The sequence below is a fragment of the Trichoderma reesei genome, assembly GCF_000167675.1.
Source record: "Trichoderma reesei QM6a unplaced genomic scaffold TRIREscaffold_1, whole genome shotgun sequence".
NCBI lineage: Eukaryota > Fungi > Ascomycota > Sordariomycetes > Hypocreales > Hypocreaceae > Trichoderma > Trichoderma reesei.
Genome location: NW_006711148.1, coordinates 1,705,730 through 1,722,525, shown reverse-complemented (window position 1 = coordinate 1,722,525; position 16,796 = coordinate 1,705,730). Strand labels below are relative to the sequence as shown.

General features: G+C 54.0%; 5 protein-coding genes across 5 annotated transcripts; 3 read left to right on the top strand and 2 right to left on the bottom strand.

Moving 5' to 3' along the window:
• Nucleotides 1-2,573: 2,573 nt before the first annotated feature.
• TRIREDRAFT_119759 (basic-leucine zipper transcription factor-like protein) lies at nt 2,574-4,368 on the top strand (the record flags this gene model as incomplete). Its single annotated transcript, XM_006961645.1, has 2 exons — nt 2,574-3,170; nt 3,857-4,368. The coding sequence occupies exons 1-2, from the start codon at nt 2,873-2,875 to the stop codon at nt 4,366-4,368; spliced, it is 810 nt and encodes a 269-aa protein (XP_006961707.1). The 5' UTR covers nt 2,574-2,872.
• A 447-nt stretch (nt 4,369-4,815) lies between these two features.
• On the bottom strand, nt 4,816-5,313 carry TRIREDRAFT_102830 (uncharacterized protein; the record flags this gene model as incomplete). Its single annotated transcript, XM_006961215.1, has 1 exon — nt 4,816-5,313. One exon carries the CDS (start codon nt 5,311-5,313, stop codon nt 4,816-4,818), a length of 498 nt encoding a protein of 165 aa, XP_006961277.1.
• Nucleotides 5,314-7,627: 2,314 nt separating this feature from the next.
• Nucleotides 7,628-10,000, top strand: TRIREDRAFT_74041 (Aspartate/tyrosine/aromatic aminotransferase; the record flags this gene model as incomplete). The annotated part of the gene is made up of 7 exons (XM_006961644.1): nt 7,628-7,781; nt 7,865-7,975; nt 8,381-8,856; nt 8,928-9,291; nt 9,408-9,556; nt 9,612-9,691; nt 9,754-10,000. The coding sequence occupies exons 2-7, from the start codon at nt 7,882-7,884 to the stop codon at nt 9,998-10,000; spliced, it is 1,410 nt and encodes a 469-aa protein (XP_006961706.1). The 5' UTR covers nt 7,628-7,781; nt 7,865-7,881.
• Nucleotides 10,001-12,425: 2,425 nt separating this feature from the next.
• On the top strand, nt 12,426-13,064 carry TRIREDRAFT_1927 (uncharacterized protein; the record flags this gene model as incomplete). Its single annotated transcript, XM_006960866.1, has 1 exon — nt 12,426-13,064. One exon carries the CDS (start codon nt 12,426-12,428, stop codon nt 13,062-13,064), a length of 639 nt encoding a protein of 212 aa, XP_006960928.1.
• Nucleotides 13,065-13,974: 910 nt separating this feature from the next.
• On the bottom strand, nt 13,975-16,284 carry TRIREDRAFT_53239 (Hypothetical protein; the record flags this gene model as incomplete). Its single annotated transcript, XM_006961214.1, has 4 exons — nt 13,975-14,429; nt 14,496-15,618; nt 15,684-16,148; nt 16,207-16,284. The coding sequence occupies 4 exons, from the start codon at nt 16,282-16,284 to the stop codon at nt 13,975-13,977; spliced, it is 2,121 nt and encodes a 706-aa protein (XP_006961276.1).
• Nucleotides 16,285-16,796: the final 512 nt, after the last annotated feature.

Here is a 16,796-nt window from a genome sequence, read left to right as displayed (position 1 = left end):
TTTCGGTTTGCTTCTGATTTTGATATGGGGGACAGCAACAGTCAGATTTGTGACTCTGTAATTTTTGAGCGGCTCCTTTTGCTTTCCCTTCTAATGTCATCCGAGTTTCCTTTCTACTTGTCTGTATATTAGAACTTGCAGCCTGAGAGTTGTCCCAAAAAGCTGGAATAGACATCTGAGATTGGCATCCTGTCTTCTGCTTGAGATCGCAATAGTGCTATATTTCTAGAGCTGTGTCCGCCAAATGCTGGCGGTATGCTGTACTCATACAGGCTGCAGAGGTATAGCTTGTATGAGCATGTGGCTAACGAATGTCTTCACTCCCTACCTAAATTGATACCAGCCCTACCTCTCCTCACGTGCAATGTCCATAATGGTAGTCTGTCTTGGTCAGGAGAGCCGTCGGTCTTGACAGCTGATTTCGTCCCATCTTCGGAGGTCCAAGCCGCAACATGGCACGGCCAACAAGAAGAATATCAAGCCGTCGCATCTCCCATTACTCGTACACGTATGCGCTGATTCGCCTCCTCAACGACGACTATACCCAACCCGACCTGGGCCCCGTAGGGCTTGCACTCGCGGAGCATGTTGGCCGTCCCGAGACATCGTCGCAGCCAGTCAACGTCCAGAGAGTCACGGTGAACCCAGGGCTTCAGGCAGCCGCCAGAGGGGCCCCCAAACCAGCCGGTTGCGTGATTGCGTCTTTGACGATGCGACCCTGATTTGCGTGCTTGGACGTGCAGCGGCCGGCCAACAGCGGCATCACATGGCGAGATTTTTCTCCGTTGGCCACGCGCGAACGCACCAATTGAAGGTGGGCGGTGGCATCTTTATGCAGGCTGCTGAGCCGGCGAGGCAAGGGACTTGGGAATCGACACCCTGGCCTTCCGAAGGGCTCTTCCAATAGCCGAGACAAGGATTAAACGGGAGGCGATCCTGAGAATCTTGAACCGCATCCGAAGCGACGGCAGCTTTCTCTATGTATGTATAAGCACGAGTATGTGAATGAACCACAACTGCTTGGACTTCTATGTCATATTGCTACAGTATCAGTGTCAGCACCAGTAGTAATAGTAAGTAAGCAAGGCGGCATCTTTTCAGGTGTGATAATAGCCCAAGGCGGGATGCGGTAATATTCATCAACAGGGAGACAACGAGTAATAATAGGTATCCATAACAGTCGGAAGCTGTCCTCGGCTAGCCGTGATGCGAAACCAACGGCCGTCCCTCCAGGCAAAGCAGGGCAAAGTCCAAGTCTCTGGAACCCGGCGAGTTGCAGAGTCGCAGCGTCGTATCAGAGAATTAGCGGGGTGGGCGGAAGCAGCGCCAATTCTGCATTCTGCAAGCTCGTGAACCGCGGCGACTTGGTTGGTTGGCTGAGGCTGAGAACAAGGGCTATTGAGTCCCGAGGCAGTAAGACCACGAGGGAGACGGGACGGAAAATGCTGGAGCCCCCACGCATTTGTCGGCGGGAGAGAAGGGGGAGAAGGGGAAGAAGGGGGGTTTACGGGAAGAAACCGCGTGTCTTTGCGGGAGAATTTGGGGCCGCTGATGGAAATTGGACTGGATTCAAGGTTGACTGGAGTCGAATGGCACGGTGAGCGTTTAATTGCCCGGATTGTGTGCGAGTCAAACGACTGGGCGGCACAGCGACAAGGACAGTGTTGAACCTGCCTGTTGGCTGGTCACCGCACTGTCCGTTCATGCAGCACGTTCGGCCACTGACGAGACGGTGGAGGCAGTCTATGACCCGATCTTCACGATGTGATCAGCAATACTAGCAGACTCTAGAAAAGAAAACAGGTTCCAACAGAGGCGTACGGATCGCTGGCGCTGTAGGTACTGTAACGTCGACGTCAATAACGGCCGTGTCGCGCAGGTACCGGGTACGGCGCAGGAGCTGCAGCCCGCGCGATGGAGCACCGTACAGGTACCCGCGCCTGCACATGCAAACACCCCGCCGCCCTTGGGGACTGGACACAGTATCAGAGATAACAATGGCAACGCCATGCCCCGTGTGGCGACTTCTGGCTTGTCGTTCGTCCCTCACTTTGCCCATATTCTTAACAAACCGAATGAGCAAATGGTTGGAGCGATACGGCCACTGCGGCCGCTCTGACTGGCTGCAGCAGGGTGGGGAGTCTCCGGCTCTCCAGGCGTCGAAGGCGCTGTGGGCGTCCACACCTTGGGGCCCCAACCACTGAGAGGCAGCGCGCTCTTGCTGGCCCTCCGCAGGTACCTCGCGCCCCGGCCTGGAGCGCAGCCAAAAGGCATGTCACGGCGGTGGGGCGTCCAGCTGATTGATTTCTCAGCACGGCCTGTGCAAGGCGCTAAAAAGGCCCTTTCTGGACCCTCTGAAGCCCCTCCAGGCCCACTGGCACTGTCGGCGACCGGTCGGTTAGCTGGCACGTTGCACGCATTTCTGGCGGGCAGGAGGAAGAAAAATCTCCACACAGAGGGCTGGAGAGTCATAACCCCGATCCAGGCAAATCCATGGCTCCCTGCGATCTCGCTACCAGTCGCCTTTAGCATCTCTTCCTCCAACATATTCCTTCCCCCATTGTCGCCATTTCGACGTCACGCACTTCCTCATCGAACGGACATCCCGCAGACGGCCCAGCATCGCAGCATAACGTTGAAGAGAGTTCTCTGCATCGCCTCGCTTCCCGACAGCAGCTTCCAAGCATACCTACACGACAGACAGCATTCGATCTCGAACTGTAGAGGCGCTCTTCCCGGCCGTGCCCTTGCTTTTACACACCGTCTCGCAGCGTCGACGCATCAATTCCCACGATTGCGAGACCACGACGCACGGCCAGTCCGTGACGAACCTCGTCTGAACATCGTCTTGACGAAAAGAACCGCAGTCACAATGTCCAACTACAACGGACGACACGGTCCCAACGTGTCGCAGTACCTCCGCGACCTCAACACCATCAGCCCTGGAGACACCACCGGCCTCGAGGAGCCGTACGCCTTGGAGGAGGACCTGGCCATCTTCACCAACACGCAGTTCTTCGACATCGACTCTGGCCGAAACACCGACTTTCAGGCTCAGGCCCAACCCGTCAAGCCCGAGGGCAAGGCACTCCACAGCGGCACCGCATCCGAGGATGTCAGCGCAGCGCCCTCAGTCATTGGTGAAATCCCCAACCTGGATTTCATGTCTGGTGAGTTATGACATTTATGCTTTTTTTCGCGTCTACGCTTGCCTGCTGGTGTATTGTTTGTCGTTCTCTTCGTTCTATCATCTCTCACGGTCTGTTTCTTCCACCCTCTTTATGACGGGAGAGGAAGCAGACCCTGGCTTTTCCCTCTTGCAGCAACCCGCGCACCTAGCGCTGCCCGGCACGCTGTGTCAACATCTCCGCAGGCTCGCGGGCCATTCACCGGGCCCTTGCATTTTTTGATCCTCTTGCTGCTCTGCTCCCCCCCCCACCATACCTACTCTTCCTCACCCGCGCCGCTGCCATTGGGACGAGCTGTCTCCAAAAAGATGGATGCGATGCACGCAAAAGTGCTGCTGAAGCGTCCCTGATGTGGGGCATCCCGCACCTCGCATGCGCTGACAAATGGCCCGGCGATGGTGCAATACCTCGTGATTTTGACAATCATCTCCAAATGCAACCTTGGCCCATGGCCGGGCGATGCATTGCGAGCGGCCATGGATGCCGCGGCGCCTATATCCCCTTTCTGTATACCCGTCATGTTGCCGTCCTGCTGCGTCCCGTCCCGTCCCTTCACCTTGGCTACCCATTCCGTCCGCGTTCCAGTGTTGGCGCGAGCGACATCGCGACATATCCGACGCTGCTGGCTGGCCTTGATCAAAGTCGCTAACCATCGATGGTGTCATCAGACTTTACCTTCCCAGACTTCAACAACAACACATATGCCGCGCCCCACATGAACAACTTCCCGGACCAGGCCTTCCAGCCCCTGCAGCCCAACCACGGCCATGTCCCGGTGCCTCCTCACCATGCGCGCTTCCCCCAGGCACACCCGCAGGTCGGCGACAAGCGCAAGTCCGAGTCCATGAGCCAGGAGGAGGCTGCCCGGATTGCTGCCGAGGAGGACAAGCGGAGGAGGAACACGGCCGCCAGCGCCCGTTTCCGCATCAAGAAGAAGCAGCGCGAGCAGGCTCTCGAAAAGTCCGCCAAGGAAATGTCTGACAAGGTCGCCAACCTGGAGAGCAAGGTCTCCCAGCTCGAGACGGAGAACAAGTGGCTGAAGAACCTCTTGGTCGAGAAGAACGAGGGAAGCGAGGACATTGTCGCGCTGTGGAAGGAGTTCACCAAGCACGCCAGCCAGAAGGCCAAGGCCACTCCCGCCGAGTCAAGTAGCGGCGAGAAGCTCAAAGATGAGCGATGAAGAACCAAAATGAGCTTATGAAATATCGCTACTCATTTCGACTGGTTTTCTGAAGCTCCATATAATGCGACGCTGATACAAAGGCGTGAGAGAGGCGGGGGGCGTTGTTTTGGTTACTGGCGTTTTGCAATGTTTATTCGCATGGGAGCTTTGTCCCTGCCCTGGGAAGATCTGGGTCATGGGGAATAAATGACCCAAATCTGGGGTTGAAGTGGACGAGGCTGGGTGGTCGGCGGCGGGATTTGGGTCGGCAGTCCTTGCTTATTTATACGTGGGCATATATCCAGATGTGGTGGACGCTAGAAGGGCCAGAGTAAAAGAAACGGGCTCTTGATATGTGGAAATGGCGATTTATTTTATATTCATTACGAAATGATCAATGTCCTTGCACTCTCCATTCTTACAGATATATATATACCATGAGCTCTCTCCCCTGACTTTCATGTTCTATTGTTTGCCTGAAGTGTCGTGATTGCCACTAGCGCCTATGCTGTCATTGCCTCCCTCGCTGATGCCACGGGCCTCTCTGAGGGCGGCGAGGCGCTCCTGGTTCCGCTTGCCGAGGATGCGGAGGGTGTTTTCGCGCTCAATGGGGGCCATCTTGTCCCAGTTGGCGATCCGGGACATTGTGCCGTCGGCGTTGACGACGAGGGGCCCCAGGGCGTCGAGCTTGACGGTTGAGCCGGAGCCGCTGACGTCGAGCGTCTGGACGTTGTCGTCTGGGGTTGGGGCTGGAAGGGCGTTGCGGGGGACGCCTCCGGATTCTGAGGTTGATTGGGTTGAGGTTGAGTCGTTTGATGAGGATGGTGGTTGTTGTTGTTGTTCAGGGTTGGATGACATTTTGCGTGTGTGTGTTGTTGTTGAGAAGCGGCTGATTTGGTGGTGGTTGTGAGAGGGCTTGTTGAAGGTGCGGTAGATGTTGGTGAGGATGGTGCGGCGGAGCATTGGATTGCAGAGAGGGAGAGAGGAGGGAGGGAGGAGATGTTGTGGGAGGTTTGTTGGAGGGTTATATCAATGTTGATGACCTGATGCTTCTTTTTCTGAGTTGTGAGTAAGGTCTGTATGATGATGCGCGTCGTTGCAATGGATGTTTTGAGCTGTGGTGGGTGCGGAGACGCAGCTAGAAGGTTCGGTTAGATTGGATTTTCGATCAAAGTGCCGATGCGCCGCACATTTTGAGTGCCTGTGACTGGTCACTTACAGGTAGGCAGGTAGGTAGGTAGATAAGGTGCCTCTACTAGGTAGTAATATCAAATCTTCCAGAAAGGACTTGAAGCTTATTCTGCGTCTTTTTGGATATCACAATGATGATGCGTTTTGTGGTTCTCTAGATGGAGTGGGAATTTTCTCTCAAGAGACTGGACCCCTCTTTGAGAGGTGTAATTGGCCGTCTTTAGAATTACGGGTAGAATAGAGAAGACGGCTTCTAGTAGTTTCCCCGGCTCTTTGCGCGTCCTACGCTATTGTACGTAAAAGCGTCCTTCTTAGTTTCTGTTCGGTAGTCGATGCCGTAGTGACACGATTCATTTGATATCTCTAGATACTGCGTAGGGACACACTGCGAGCACAACCTCTTGAAGGATCAATGCTGCAACAGACATAGATATCAATTACTTATATAGATGGTAACGTCTACAAGGCAATGGAAACATTTGTAACGTATTCTTAACCTCGGTCAACCAATTCCCCCCTTATTGACTTGTCGCCCCGCTTGCGAACCTCCCGGGGGGGCTTTTATCCTTTGTTTCGTCCAGTGTGCTGTGTTTGAGACGTTCAATGCGCCCGAGCTAGCGACTCGGAGTCTCTACTGCTGATGTTGGGTCCCGTCTTGAAAATGTTTCCGGTTCGGGGCTTAGCTGATGGAGCTGCGGTTGTGCAAGGGCCTTCGGACGGAAAGAGCATCGAGGGAGTCAGGGGACGGTAGAGTTCGGGATAGTACCTTATGTGAGAGTAGAGGTGGCTTCGATGGTTGCCGCCATTAGATCTTGGCTTGCTCGAGCTGATGTTTGGAGCAACAGAGGCAGCAATTGGGGGCTGAATCCCGTGTGCTCAGGTTGGTGTGTTGAATCCGGGTAATGTATGTAAGTTCGCCGCGATCGACAATGACATGCTGCTTGTCCATGGCCCCCAAGGACGCAATGTGTGGAGGAGAACGCTATTTTCCCCTCACTGTCGTGCTTCGTATCACAACCTCCAGAACCCGGCTGCATTGATCACAAGAAATGCTACGGCAGTAATCAAACAAGGGCTTTATTACTAGTCGGATATTTCACAATCAACATCCTTTGTGAAACCCTTCAAAAGTCCCGAGATTGAGGTCTTTTACTCGTCTTCTCGACAACCGCGGAACGAGGTAATACTTCCTAGTAGAACGGATCAATGGGAAGCATTCCTGGACACCGCTCCTTTTTCGCATTGTCCAGTGCTTTCTTGCTTTGCGCAGCTGCTGCAGGGTCAGCTATGCGCAGTGTCCACCGCTGGGGATTTTACTACTCATAGTAAGAGTATGCAAGAAAGTAAGGTAGGATTCGTTTCACAGTGACGGTGATCAACTCGTATGCAGCTCTGTAGAAGTGAGGGGGAAGTAATAGGTACTGTACATGTGTGTAATACGGGGGTGGTGGGAATAGCCTCAACACAAAGGCGCAGGAAAGCCCATGCTTCTCTGCTCGTTTTCACCCTGATGGCTGCGTCGAGTCTGTTTCTTGTATCTTGTTTTCTTTGAGCAAATGGAACGATGTCGAATGAGGATGCTGCAGAGCCTCAAGACCGGCTATCTGTGCCGTTAACGTCCCATCATCATCGTCTTACACTGAGAGATTCGGCCTTGTCCAAACCCTCTGGTTCGTGATTTGTCCTCGTCCGGCGATCCTGCGTCCCATCGGCCATGCCGTCCCGCAAATCGGTGCCCCTCGTTTTTCGATTGTCGCGGTTGGTGCCCAGACGGCCGCCGGGATTGGCAGTCCAACAGCGGCCTCTCCACCTGCGAGACTGCTAAATAGGGGCCCTGTGGCTCTTTTGGGGGGGCATTCACGCAGCCCAAGAGGGGTCATCTGGAGAGCTGCTAGCGGATCCCGAGTGCTCTAGTTGCCCCGTTATGTTGGCTTTTCAGGATTTACGCCGTGTTATTTATGGTCGATGCATCGCGGTGACGCCCTAGAAAGATAGGTTCCGTCCGCATCTAGTTTTTTTTTCCCCTGGTCTCTCTTCTCTTCTTTCTCTTGCAAGTTGTTCTTGTTTGCTACGGGCTTCCAGCTGCGCGTCCGCTTCAGGAGTTCAGGCATCTTTCCTGCTTCCCTTGCTTCTTCTGGCCTGTGCTCGCTGAGTGACGTTGAGTCGTGCCGTTCTTCCGACGCCGTCCTACTTTCCGCAGACCGAGTTTCGTCTCCTTATTTTTTTTCTTTCCCCAAGAGGTTGGTTCGCTTCAAAAACTCAATTCCTTTTCCCATTGTTGCGAGCAGAGAAGATACTGATCGATTTGTTTCCTGTTGTTCAGCCTGACGAACCGCCAAGATGTTCTCCGGACGCAAGTTCTCCATCAACCGCCACACTGGCGCCCCGAAGCCGCTTCTGCGACGCTTCAGCAACGTCGAGCCGTCGATGAATGGTTAGTCCAGGCCTCTCTACATACAATCCACGGGCGGTCTGCGCGCTGCGATGGACGCGATACCTGCCCCTGCGCTTTTTCAATCGCGAGTCCCTACAAGATGCCTTTGACCCCAATATCTCGGGGGTTTGCCTCTGAACATATTCTTTCACGATGGAGGCAATCCTCTGTTGGAGAGCGGGCGGTGGCTGGAGAGTTTCTCCTGTCAAACCCCGCCATACAACAACATGCACCCAACCAACCCCAACTCCCAAGCCCGATTACCCCTTACCCCTCCCCCGCAGCGTTTAGCCCAGCGCAGCCACTGCGACATCGCGACGGGAATCCCTTCACATCTCCTGAATGAGAACAACCAGCCCTGCCTCTCTATCATGACTAAAAGCTGACCAAGATGCCTTCCTGCAGAGATCCAATCCAAGGTCCACAGACAATTCCGCAATGCGCACGAAGGCCACATGCCCCACGCCGGCCTCGACGCTAGCCGATCGTCCACCGGTGTCATCTGGTGCACTGAGCGCGCCAGCGAGTACGGCTTCCTGGATGAGCCCGAGGCGTGGGCCAACCTGGGCCAGGGCGCTCCCGAGGTCGAGGACGACATTGCCGGCTGCTTCAAGCGACCAGAGACCATCAACCTCAGCGTAGCGGCGCGCGAGTACGGTCCCACGGCCGGCATCAAGCCCCTGAGAGAGGCCGTCGCCAAGCTCTACAACGAGATGCACCGCCAGGGCAAGGAAAGCAAGTACACCTGGGAGAACGTTGCCATCGTGCCCGGTGGCCGTGCCGGTCTGATTCGAATTGCCGCCGTCCTGGGCAGCTCCTATCTGTCCTTTTTCTTGCCCGACTACACGGCGTACAACGAGATGCTGAGTCTGTTCAAGAACGTGAGTCTTTGTTGGATTTTTGACGGGTTGTGTATGACAACCTGGGCAGATTTGGCTGATATGTGGTACAGTTCGCGGCCATCCCCGTGCCCCTCTCCGAAGAGGACGGCTACCACATCCACCCCGACAAGATTGCCGAGGAAATCGCCCGTGGTACCTCCGTCATCCTTACCTCCAACCCCCGCAACCCTACCGGCCGAGTCGTTGCCAACCCGGAGCTGGCCGAGATTCAGGATCTTTGCCGAGGCCGCGCCACCTTTATCAGTGACGAGTTCTACTCTGGATACAACTACACCAGCAACTGCGATGGTACGACCATCTCGGCCGCCGAGAACGTCGAGGATGTTGACGAGGACGATGTCCTGATTATCGATGGCCTTACCAAGCGCTTCCGACTGCCCGGATGGCGTATTGCGTGGATCATTGGACCGAAGGGTGAGACTATATCCGATCATGAAACATAACTGGACCACCATACTGACTTTTTGTGTTTCTATAGAGTACATTAGCGCGTATGTTTACCTGGCTAAATGAATTCTGTGCCTTGAGAGACGGTGCCACTAACAGGCTGTTTAGTATCGGCTCATGCGGTAGCTACCTGGATGGAGGTGCTGTGCACGCCCTTCAGGAGGCTGCCATTCCCATGCTCGAGCCAAGCGTGGTGCAGACTGAGATGATTCACCTGCAGCGCCACTTCCGAGTTTGTCCCACCAGAACACGAGAGCCTTTGAAGATGCATTCTAACTGGTCATTAGGACAAGCGAGACTACACTGTTCGACGTCTGCGTGAGATGGGCTTCTCCATCAAATACGTCCCCGACTCTACCTTTTACCTGTATGACAAACCGCCAATCCGGGCTTGTGTTGCGCAGCATCGAGCTAACCCTGACTGACTAGGTGGCTGAACCTCGAGGGCCTCCCCGATGCCATTTCCGACGGCCTCAACTTCTTCCAGGCCTGTCTGGAAGAAAAGGTCATTGTTGTTCCCGGCATCTTCTTCGACCTGAACCCCTCTCGACGACGTGACCTCTTTGACAGCCCGTGCCACCACTTTGTGCGTCTGTCATATGGTCCCAGGATGGATGTCCTGAAGCTCGGCCTCGACGGAATCGAGCGTGTGGTCAACAAGTATGGTTTGCCCTAGGCAGTCTTTCTGGTCGTCCATTAGCTAACCTTATTTTTCCTCGCCCCAGGTTCAAGCGATCCGCCTAAATTGGCAAAACAATACGACACTTGAGTTAGGCAAGGTGAGCCTCGGACGCTGAAAGTTGCCCCATCAAGGCAACAGCACCTTTGACCGAACCCTCCACCGCGGACACGGAGGGGCAAAGGCGAGGTTCGGAGAACTAGAGACGGTGGTGGGAGTATCTTGGATGTGGGGTGGAGGCTGTGGGAAACGCATGACGAAAAATGATGAACCATGAGAAGATTGGGGATGTCAGATGGCCGAACCGATGGCGGATGATGAGCATCTGCGAAGCCAACATGTAGCGCCTTGAATGAACAACATACTGTTTGAGACAAGTCGGATGTGACAGCCATGAGACCTTGGGTGGAAGCAGTGCCGAGGCGTTGATCAGCCTTGCGCCTCAGCCTCCTGGCTCGCCTTTCATCTCACCGTTGACGGACCTGATACATGCTCGTATTGCTCGGTACGTGCTTCCGCTCATGCTGATGAATGCGGGGAACTTAGTGATCTCAACGATATCACAAGGACAGCCCAGGGAACCATCTCCATACAACCAGTTCCTTGGGATCTTGCTAAAGCATCTGATGCATGGGAAGCCACTCGTCTAGGACGCTTGTGTATTAGACGAGGCAAGGGGGGACAGATTCCTTCTCGAATGTGAGCAGGCCGCATAAACGGTCTAGATCGATCTATGGGAGGGGTCGCATGTTCCATCACCATCCGTTTCTGACAATTGTCCCTGAGAGTCTCTGGTATTACTAGGTATGCGTGGCTGCCTTGCAAGGTTGCCTTGCAAGGCGTTGTTGGTGGAAGCAATGTTGAAGTCGCTTATCTCACTAGTAGTAAACAAGCCACCACTGCCCCCCTGCTGCGCCACGAGTACTAGAACTTCTTTTCCAGCTCAGCCTCGTTGTTCCAGATTGGCGGATCTCAGTTTGGCGGGGGGTGATGCTAAGGAGCTAAACCAGTTATAGAGAAAAGCCCACATTCACACACCCTTGACACCCCCAGCCCTGTTGGAGCCAGATCCGGTGATGGGCTGCTGCCAAGACAAACTTTAAGATTGCTAACCAGACTCCATCTGGGAGTTCTTCCTGAGCAGGTACATGTGTTTTAACCGCGGCTGTAAGACTTCAAGGTTGAGAAAGCCTAAGGATATCTACACGGCTTCTTGGCGATCAAAGCTCTGGAATTAAAGGGTCAGCTCGGGGCAATGTTGTGTGTTTGTGGACGGCATGACGTCTTGATTGGGGCATATCCGATTCGAAGCGCAAGGAAAGGCGCGCGGGCAGGGCAGAGAGGAGTTGAGACGTGTTGTGTTAGAAAACAGTCTTCTTTAAGGTTTATAAAGGGTATGGCGAATAACGCATCTGGGTATCTATATATATAATATATATATATATATATATATACCTTGTATGCTCAATATTTGCCATCCAATTGGCGGTAACGCAAAAGAAAGCAACAACAGGCAAATAACTTTAAGCTCGAGAGCATTCTCAGTTTCTCATTGGTGCCATTGTTTGTTCAATTTCCAAATTCAGATCGCCACGTCCAAACTTGTTGCCTTCTTTTTTGACTCGATCACTGAGGCTTGGAAAAAGGTGGCGAGTTGCTCTTGCCATACCTTGGCGGCTTTCTGAACAAAGGAAGGCACGGCTTCTTGCATTTGCTGCTCTTTTTTTTTTTTTTTTTTTTTTTTTTTTTTTTTTTTTTTTTTTTTTTTTTGCGCAACTCCCTCCAGCCGCCGTTGCCTTGACTCATAAAGCTCTCTTCTTTAAGGATAGGATTATTTGAGATTTCCTTTCAAGCAGACACCAGACAAACAGCAACATTTATCAAGGAGCCTTCGCCCACGAAATTTCCCATCAGACCACCAACATCTTCTACTCCTTCTCTACATATCCCGCCAATATATAGAAGCTCGGAATAAGTGTCGGCTTAGCATACCACAGAAAGCATGCCCTTCTTTAGCAGATCCAAGTCTACGGGCTCTCGCACACCAAAGGATGGGGAAAGGGATCGGAGTCAGGGTTCCGCTGGCAATGAAAAGAGCGATCAAGCCATGGGCTCGAAGAATCCGTTTTCAGGTGTGTTTCTGTCAATCTTCAATGACCCCAACCTGCTGCTTTCGCGAAATGTCATACTTCGGGGACAAGTTTGGCTGAGTGAACCGAGTTTTGGATATCACAATGCTGATGTTTTCTTTTCTTTTCTCCCTGTAGATGCCGCGGTAGAAGATGCGCCTCCGGCCTACTCTCAAGAAGCTTCGACCTCTGCACGGATCAACTCTCTCAAGAACAAAATCACAAACGCCGACTCTCCGCATGCCTTCCTGGCCTACTTTGACACCGTCTTCGTCATCGACGACTCCAGGTCCATGGAGGCCGACAGCCGTTGGAAAGACGTCCAAAAGGTCCTCTGTGCCATCGCGCCCATTTGTACCGCTTACGATAAGGACGGCATCGACGTGTACTTTTTGAATCACCGAAACCGGGCAGAGCTGGGACCGAGGGCGGATAACAAAGCAAAGGGTGGGTATTACAACATCAACGACACTGCGACAGTCGACCGCATCTTCAAAGAAGCCTTTCCCAATGGCGGCACGCCTACGGGGACGAGGCTCAACGACATTCTCGAGCCGTACGTCATGAGCCTCGAGAAGGCCAGGATCACCGGCGAACATGTCAAGCCCGTCAACATCATTGTCATCACCGACGGCGAGGCGACGGTGGACCCGGAAGAAGTCATTGTCAAGTATGCCAGAAGGCTCGACCAGCTCGGTGCCCCGTCGCATCAAGTGGGCATACAGTTCTTTCAGGTGGGAAACAGCAGCCAGGCCAAGGAGTGGCTGCAGGACTTGGATGATCAGCTCAGGAGGCATGGCATCCGGGACATGGTGGACACGGTGACTTGGGGTGGGTTTGCTGGACAGTGGTTCAAGAGGATCAATGAGAAGACGATTCTCAAGACTGTTCTCGGCGGCGTTGTTCGTCGTCTGGATAGGCAGCCGTCTTGAGGATCATGGCAGTATTGAGAGTGATTTCAAAAACCAGGTCGGAGATCCTTGCTATGGGTTGTACCTGGCTTTCTGAGCTCCACAGGTTGAAGGGTGAGGCGATTGGTACACAATTTCCTGGCCGCTTGACTCACCAGTATGGACTTTTGATATGTAGTTGGGTTGGCCGTCTTACATTTCGGTATGGTGAATTAGGTACCTAAATAGAGGAGGAATAGCGGTGTTCCGGCTGACTTTGAAGATGGAGACGATGGAGATCCATCACGGCGTCGGGGCGGCAAAGTCTAGAGAATCAATGTGTCACCTTTGGATACTTACGTGCGCGCTTGCGCCTCAATATTTGCTTGCAAAGTACGTGCTCTTACTGAGTGGATTGATTTGACTATCTGCCTATGCTAGGCTCATTATCCCACGTGTGTCCAGACGGTAACATTCAGAAAAGGGAAGAGAGTGAAAAAAAGAAAACAGAACCCTGTGTTTGCCATTGTTGCAATCATGTTGTCGATTCCGGTATATCTCCGTCGGTGCTTGCTAGAACCCTCACTTGTTCCTAAGTCGACCACGACGAAGAAAGGGGGAAGAAACCGGAGGACTACCAAGCCCTGTAACCGGCGACATGGTGTTGAAGTACCCTCAAAGTCGAAATGTGATGGACTGGAATGAAATAAAAAGACGCAATGAAAACCAATAAGGAACCACAAATTAGGAAAGAAGAAAAGAAAGCCATAGAGTGCCCTGACCCAACTTTCCTCGTGTCGTCTCGTGTCTTCACTCTCTTGCAAGTGATTCTTTTTTCTTGTGTCTTTACTGCTTTCTTCGTTCTTTTCTGTTCAGTAAGTCATCTCGATCATGAGGCACAGTCTCTTCCACTCTCTCCATCCTGTCTGGATCCTCCAACGACTGAGTCTTCTCACTGCATGCAAAACACATCCGCCAGAGAGACAGAGTGCGCCGAGATGTTCGATCCGGTGTCGTTCCGGCACGTCACGACAGGCGTCGTCACGAGCGCCACGCGCCAGTGCTTGGCCTGCAGCTCGAGCGGGTCGCTGTTGGGCCAGATGGGGAGCATCGACTGCGACGAGAAGCGGCTGCCAATCTCGGGGAAGCGGAAGTCAAAGGTGAGGCGGCTGGTGAGGATCTTGCACGAGATCTCGTAGGCGCTGTCAATGACCTGCTCGAGGTCGCGGAAGGCGTCGGCCGTGTTGTAGAAGCGGTTCATGAGCGGCTGCAGGCTGGCCAGCAGCGTGTGGGTGGCCTCGTCAATCTTGTTCTTGACAAAGGGGCCGCCCTGCTCCTTCTTGACAACGGCCTCGATGACGGTGGCCATGCGGTCAAGGATGGGTTGGCGGACGACGGATGGTTGGCCTGGAGGAGTGTGTTAGCTTGAGTTCAGCAAGGGGGAAATAGAGAGAGGTGAGGGGGGCTCATGACCTGCGGTGCGATCCAGGTCTCGCTCGACTTCCATGATGGCATAGGTAGAGTCGGCATCAGCGCCAGCCCAGGCGCTGGGGTTCCAGACGCGGTTCACGACAAAGTCGATGATGACGCGAGTGACGATGCACGACTTGGAGTTCTCGCTGCGGACGTGGAACTCGAGGTACGACTCGGCCTCTTGCTCTGACAGGGGATAGTACGTGGCCAGCAGGATGGGCCAGAGGTGAGTCTGGCTCAGCTTCGTCTCGCCCGTGACATCGGGGTTGTTAGCATGGCGCTCGACAAAGTTGCGAATGGCCGCGTAAAAGTGCATCATGTATCCATTCCAGACTTGGACAGTCTGCTCCGTGATGGTGACCGGCGCCGGCTGACCCGAGTAGGGGCTGCGGTTGACGAGCGAGGTCGAGGGGCCGGAGGTCGAGCCGCTCGACGAGGAGGCGCCAAAGTCAAGCGGAGGGGGCGGTGGCATCGCAGCATTCTCACGCATGCGGCCGTTGTATCGGCCACGAGCCGGACCTGTTGGGGTGTTAGGAAAGAAGTCTCGACCATATGCGAATGCGCTGCTGGGCCTAGGAGGAGGGTTCTCGGGCATAGCAAACGCAGACTGCGGAAAGTTGTTGGGTCGGAACTGGTGATTGTTCTGGAATCCCTGGCGCGAAGGAGCTCGGCCATAGGGAGGGCCAGTGAAGGGGGGCTTGTTGAAGGCTCCCGGTCTGCCACCGTGAGGAGGCGCGACGAGGTTCCACGCATTGGCCGTTCGGCGCTCGTGGAGCATGGCGGTTGGGGGCCGCGGAGGCATGTTCTGATACTGGCCAAACTTGGGCGGCGGCGGTCCCATGGGGAGAGGAGGGCGATGGACCGGCTGGAAGGCCGAGGCAGCTCGGGCAGGAGGAGCCGGAGCATCATTGAAGACGCTGCCGTCACCCAAGTTCTGCTCCTGGATAGGCATCATGGGTTTCTGCTGGCCGGTCTGTTGGCCAGACGGCTGCACGGGCTGCTGCATGGGCGGTTGCATGGGCTGAGCGGCAGGCTCAAGTGCCCGAGTCGTCACGGGCCCGACCCAAGGCGTACGCTGCTTGTTGGCTTGGCCCTCCAAAATCTGGATAGTGCTGTCAAGGACCTGAGTAGATGAGTTGTAGTCAGTTGGACTTGGCTCCTGAGAAGTTGACAATGTGGACGGCTTACCTTGACAACCATCTCGTTGCTCTCGGCCGAAGAGGAGTTGCCCGATGACTCGGTCCTCTGCTTGTCAGCCTTGTCTTTCAACTGCTTGAACTCGGTGGTAATGTCCACGATGCATTCCGTCATATTCTTCAAGGCGGCTTCAGCTTGCTCCTTGAGCTCCTTCTCAGCCTTGAGCTCTTCGCGGAGACTGTTGATGGTTTGGTTCTGGTCATCTGTTCTGGCTTTGGCAAGGTTGGCTTCGATGCTCATGCGAGCAATTGCCTTATCAGTATCTTCCTGATCAAGATGGAGATTCATGACGGCCTCGACAAGTGCGCTAGTCTCCTGGCTGATGACCTGGCCGACTTCAATGAGACTCTGGATGATCTCGGCAGATTCCTTGGCAGACACGCCAGGCATGCGCCTCAGAGAATGCTGTATCTTGACGAGAATCTCTTGCGTGATGCGCGATTTCTCAAACGCGGGCTTCGTGGAGACAAGCTAGTAAGTCACTGACGACGATGAGAGAGGCAGAGTCACTTACGTGGTTATTAGACATTTGCTTGATTCGCTCAGACCGAGCAGGCCCGGCAAGGGGGGTGGAGAAGTTGACGGACAACATGTTCCCGATGACTTCTGCGGCTTCCTTGACTCCTGACTCCGTCAGGCTGATGGACGAGGGACGGGTATTGAAGCCTTCTTCAATGCTGATGGCTTCAATGCTGCGGGTTCCAATGTCCTCCCAGTTCATGCTCTGCGGAGAGGAGGAAGTGACGAGAGCTTTTGAGACGCACTCGGCGAAGTGAGAGAGTAGAATGATAATGAAGGGGGGATTGAGGGATGAGATGAGTAGGCTGGCAAAACAAAAACCGAATGTGCCCAAGCTGCGTTTGTACTATGATGGGGTCAGTCCTGAGGTGAATTGTCCAGTGAATGGAGACTGCGATTAAGTGGAAACGCAAACGGCATCAACGACAGTTGCCAGTGTGTTTGTTTGACAAAGATTGGAGCAGCCACTCTTGCAGAGCAGATGATGTGTCAAGTGGGCGACGTTGAGAGCCTAAGACTGAGAGACAAACCTGGATACTATGTCTTTTTGGACTCTGGACAGTAATCCCGTAGAGCCTGTCCCAG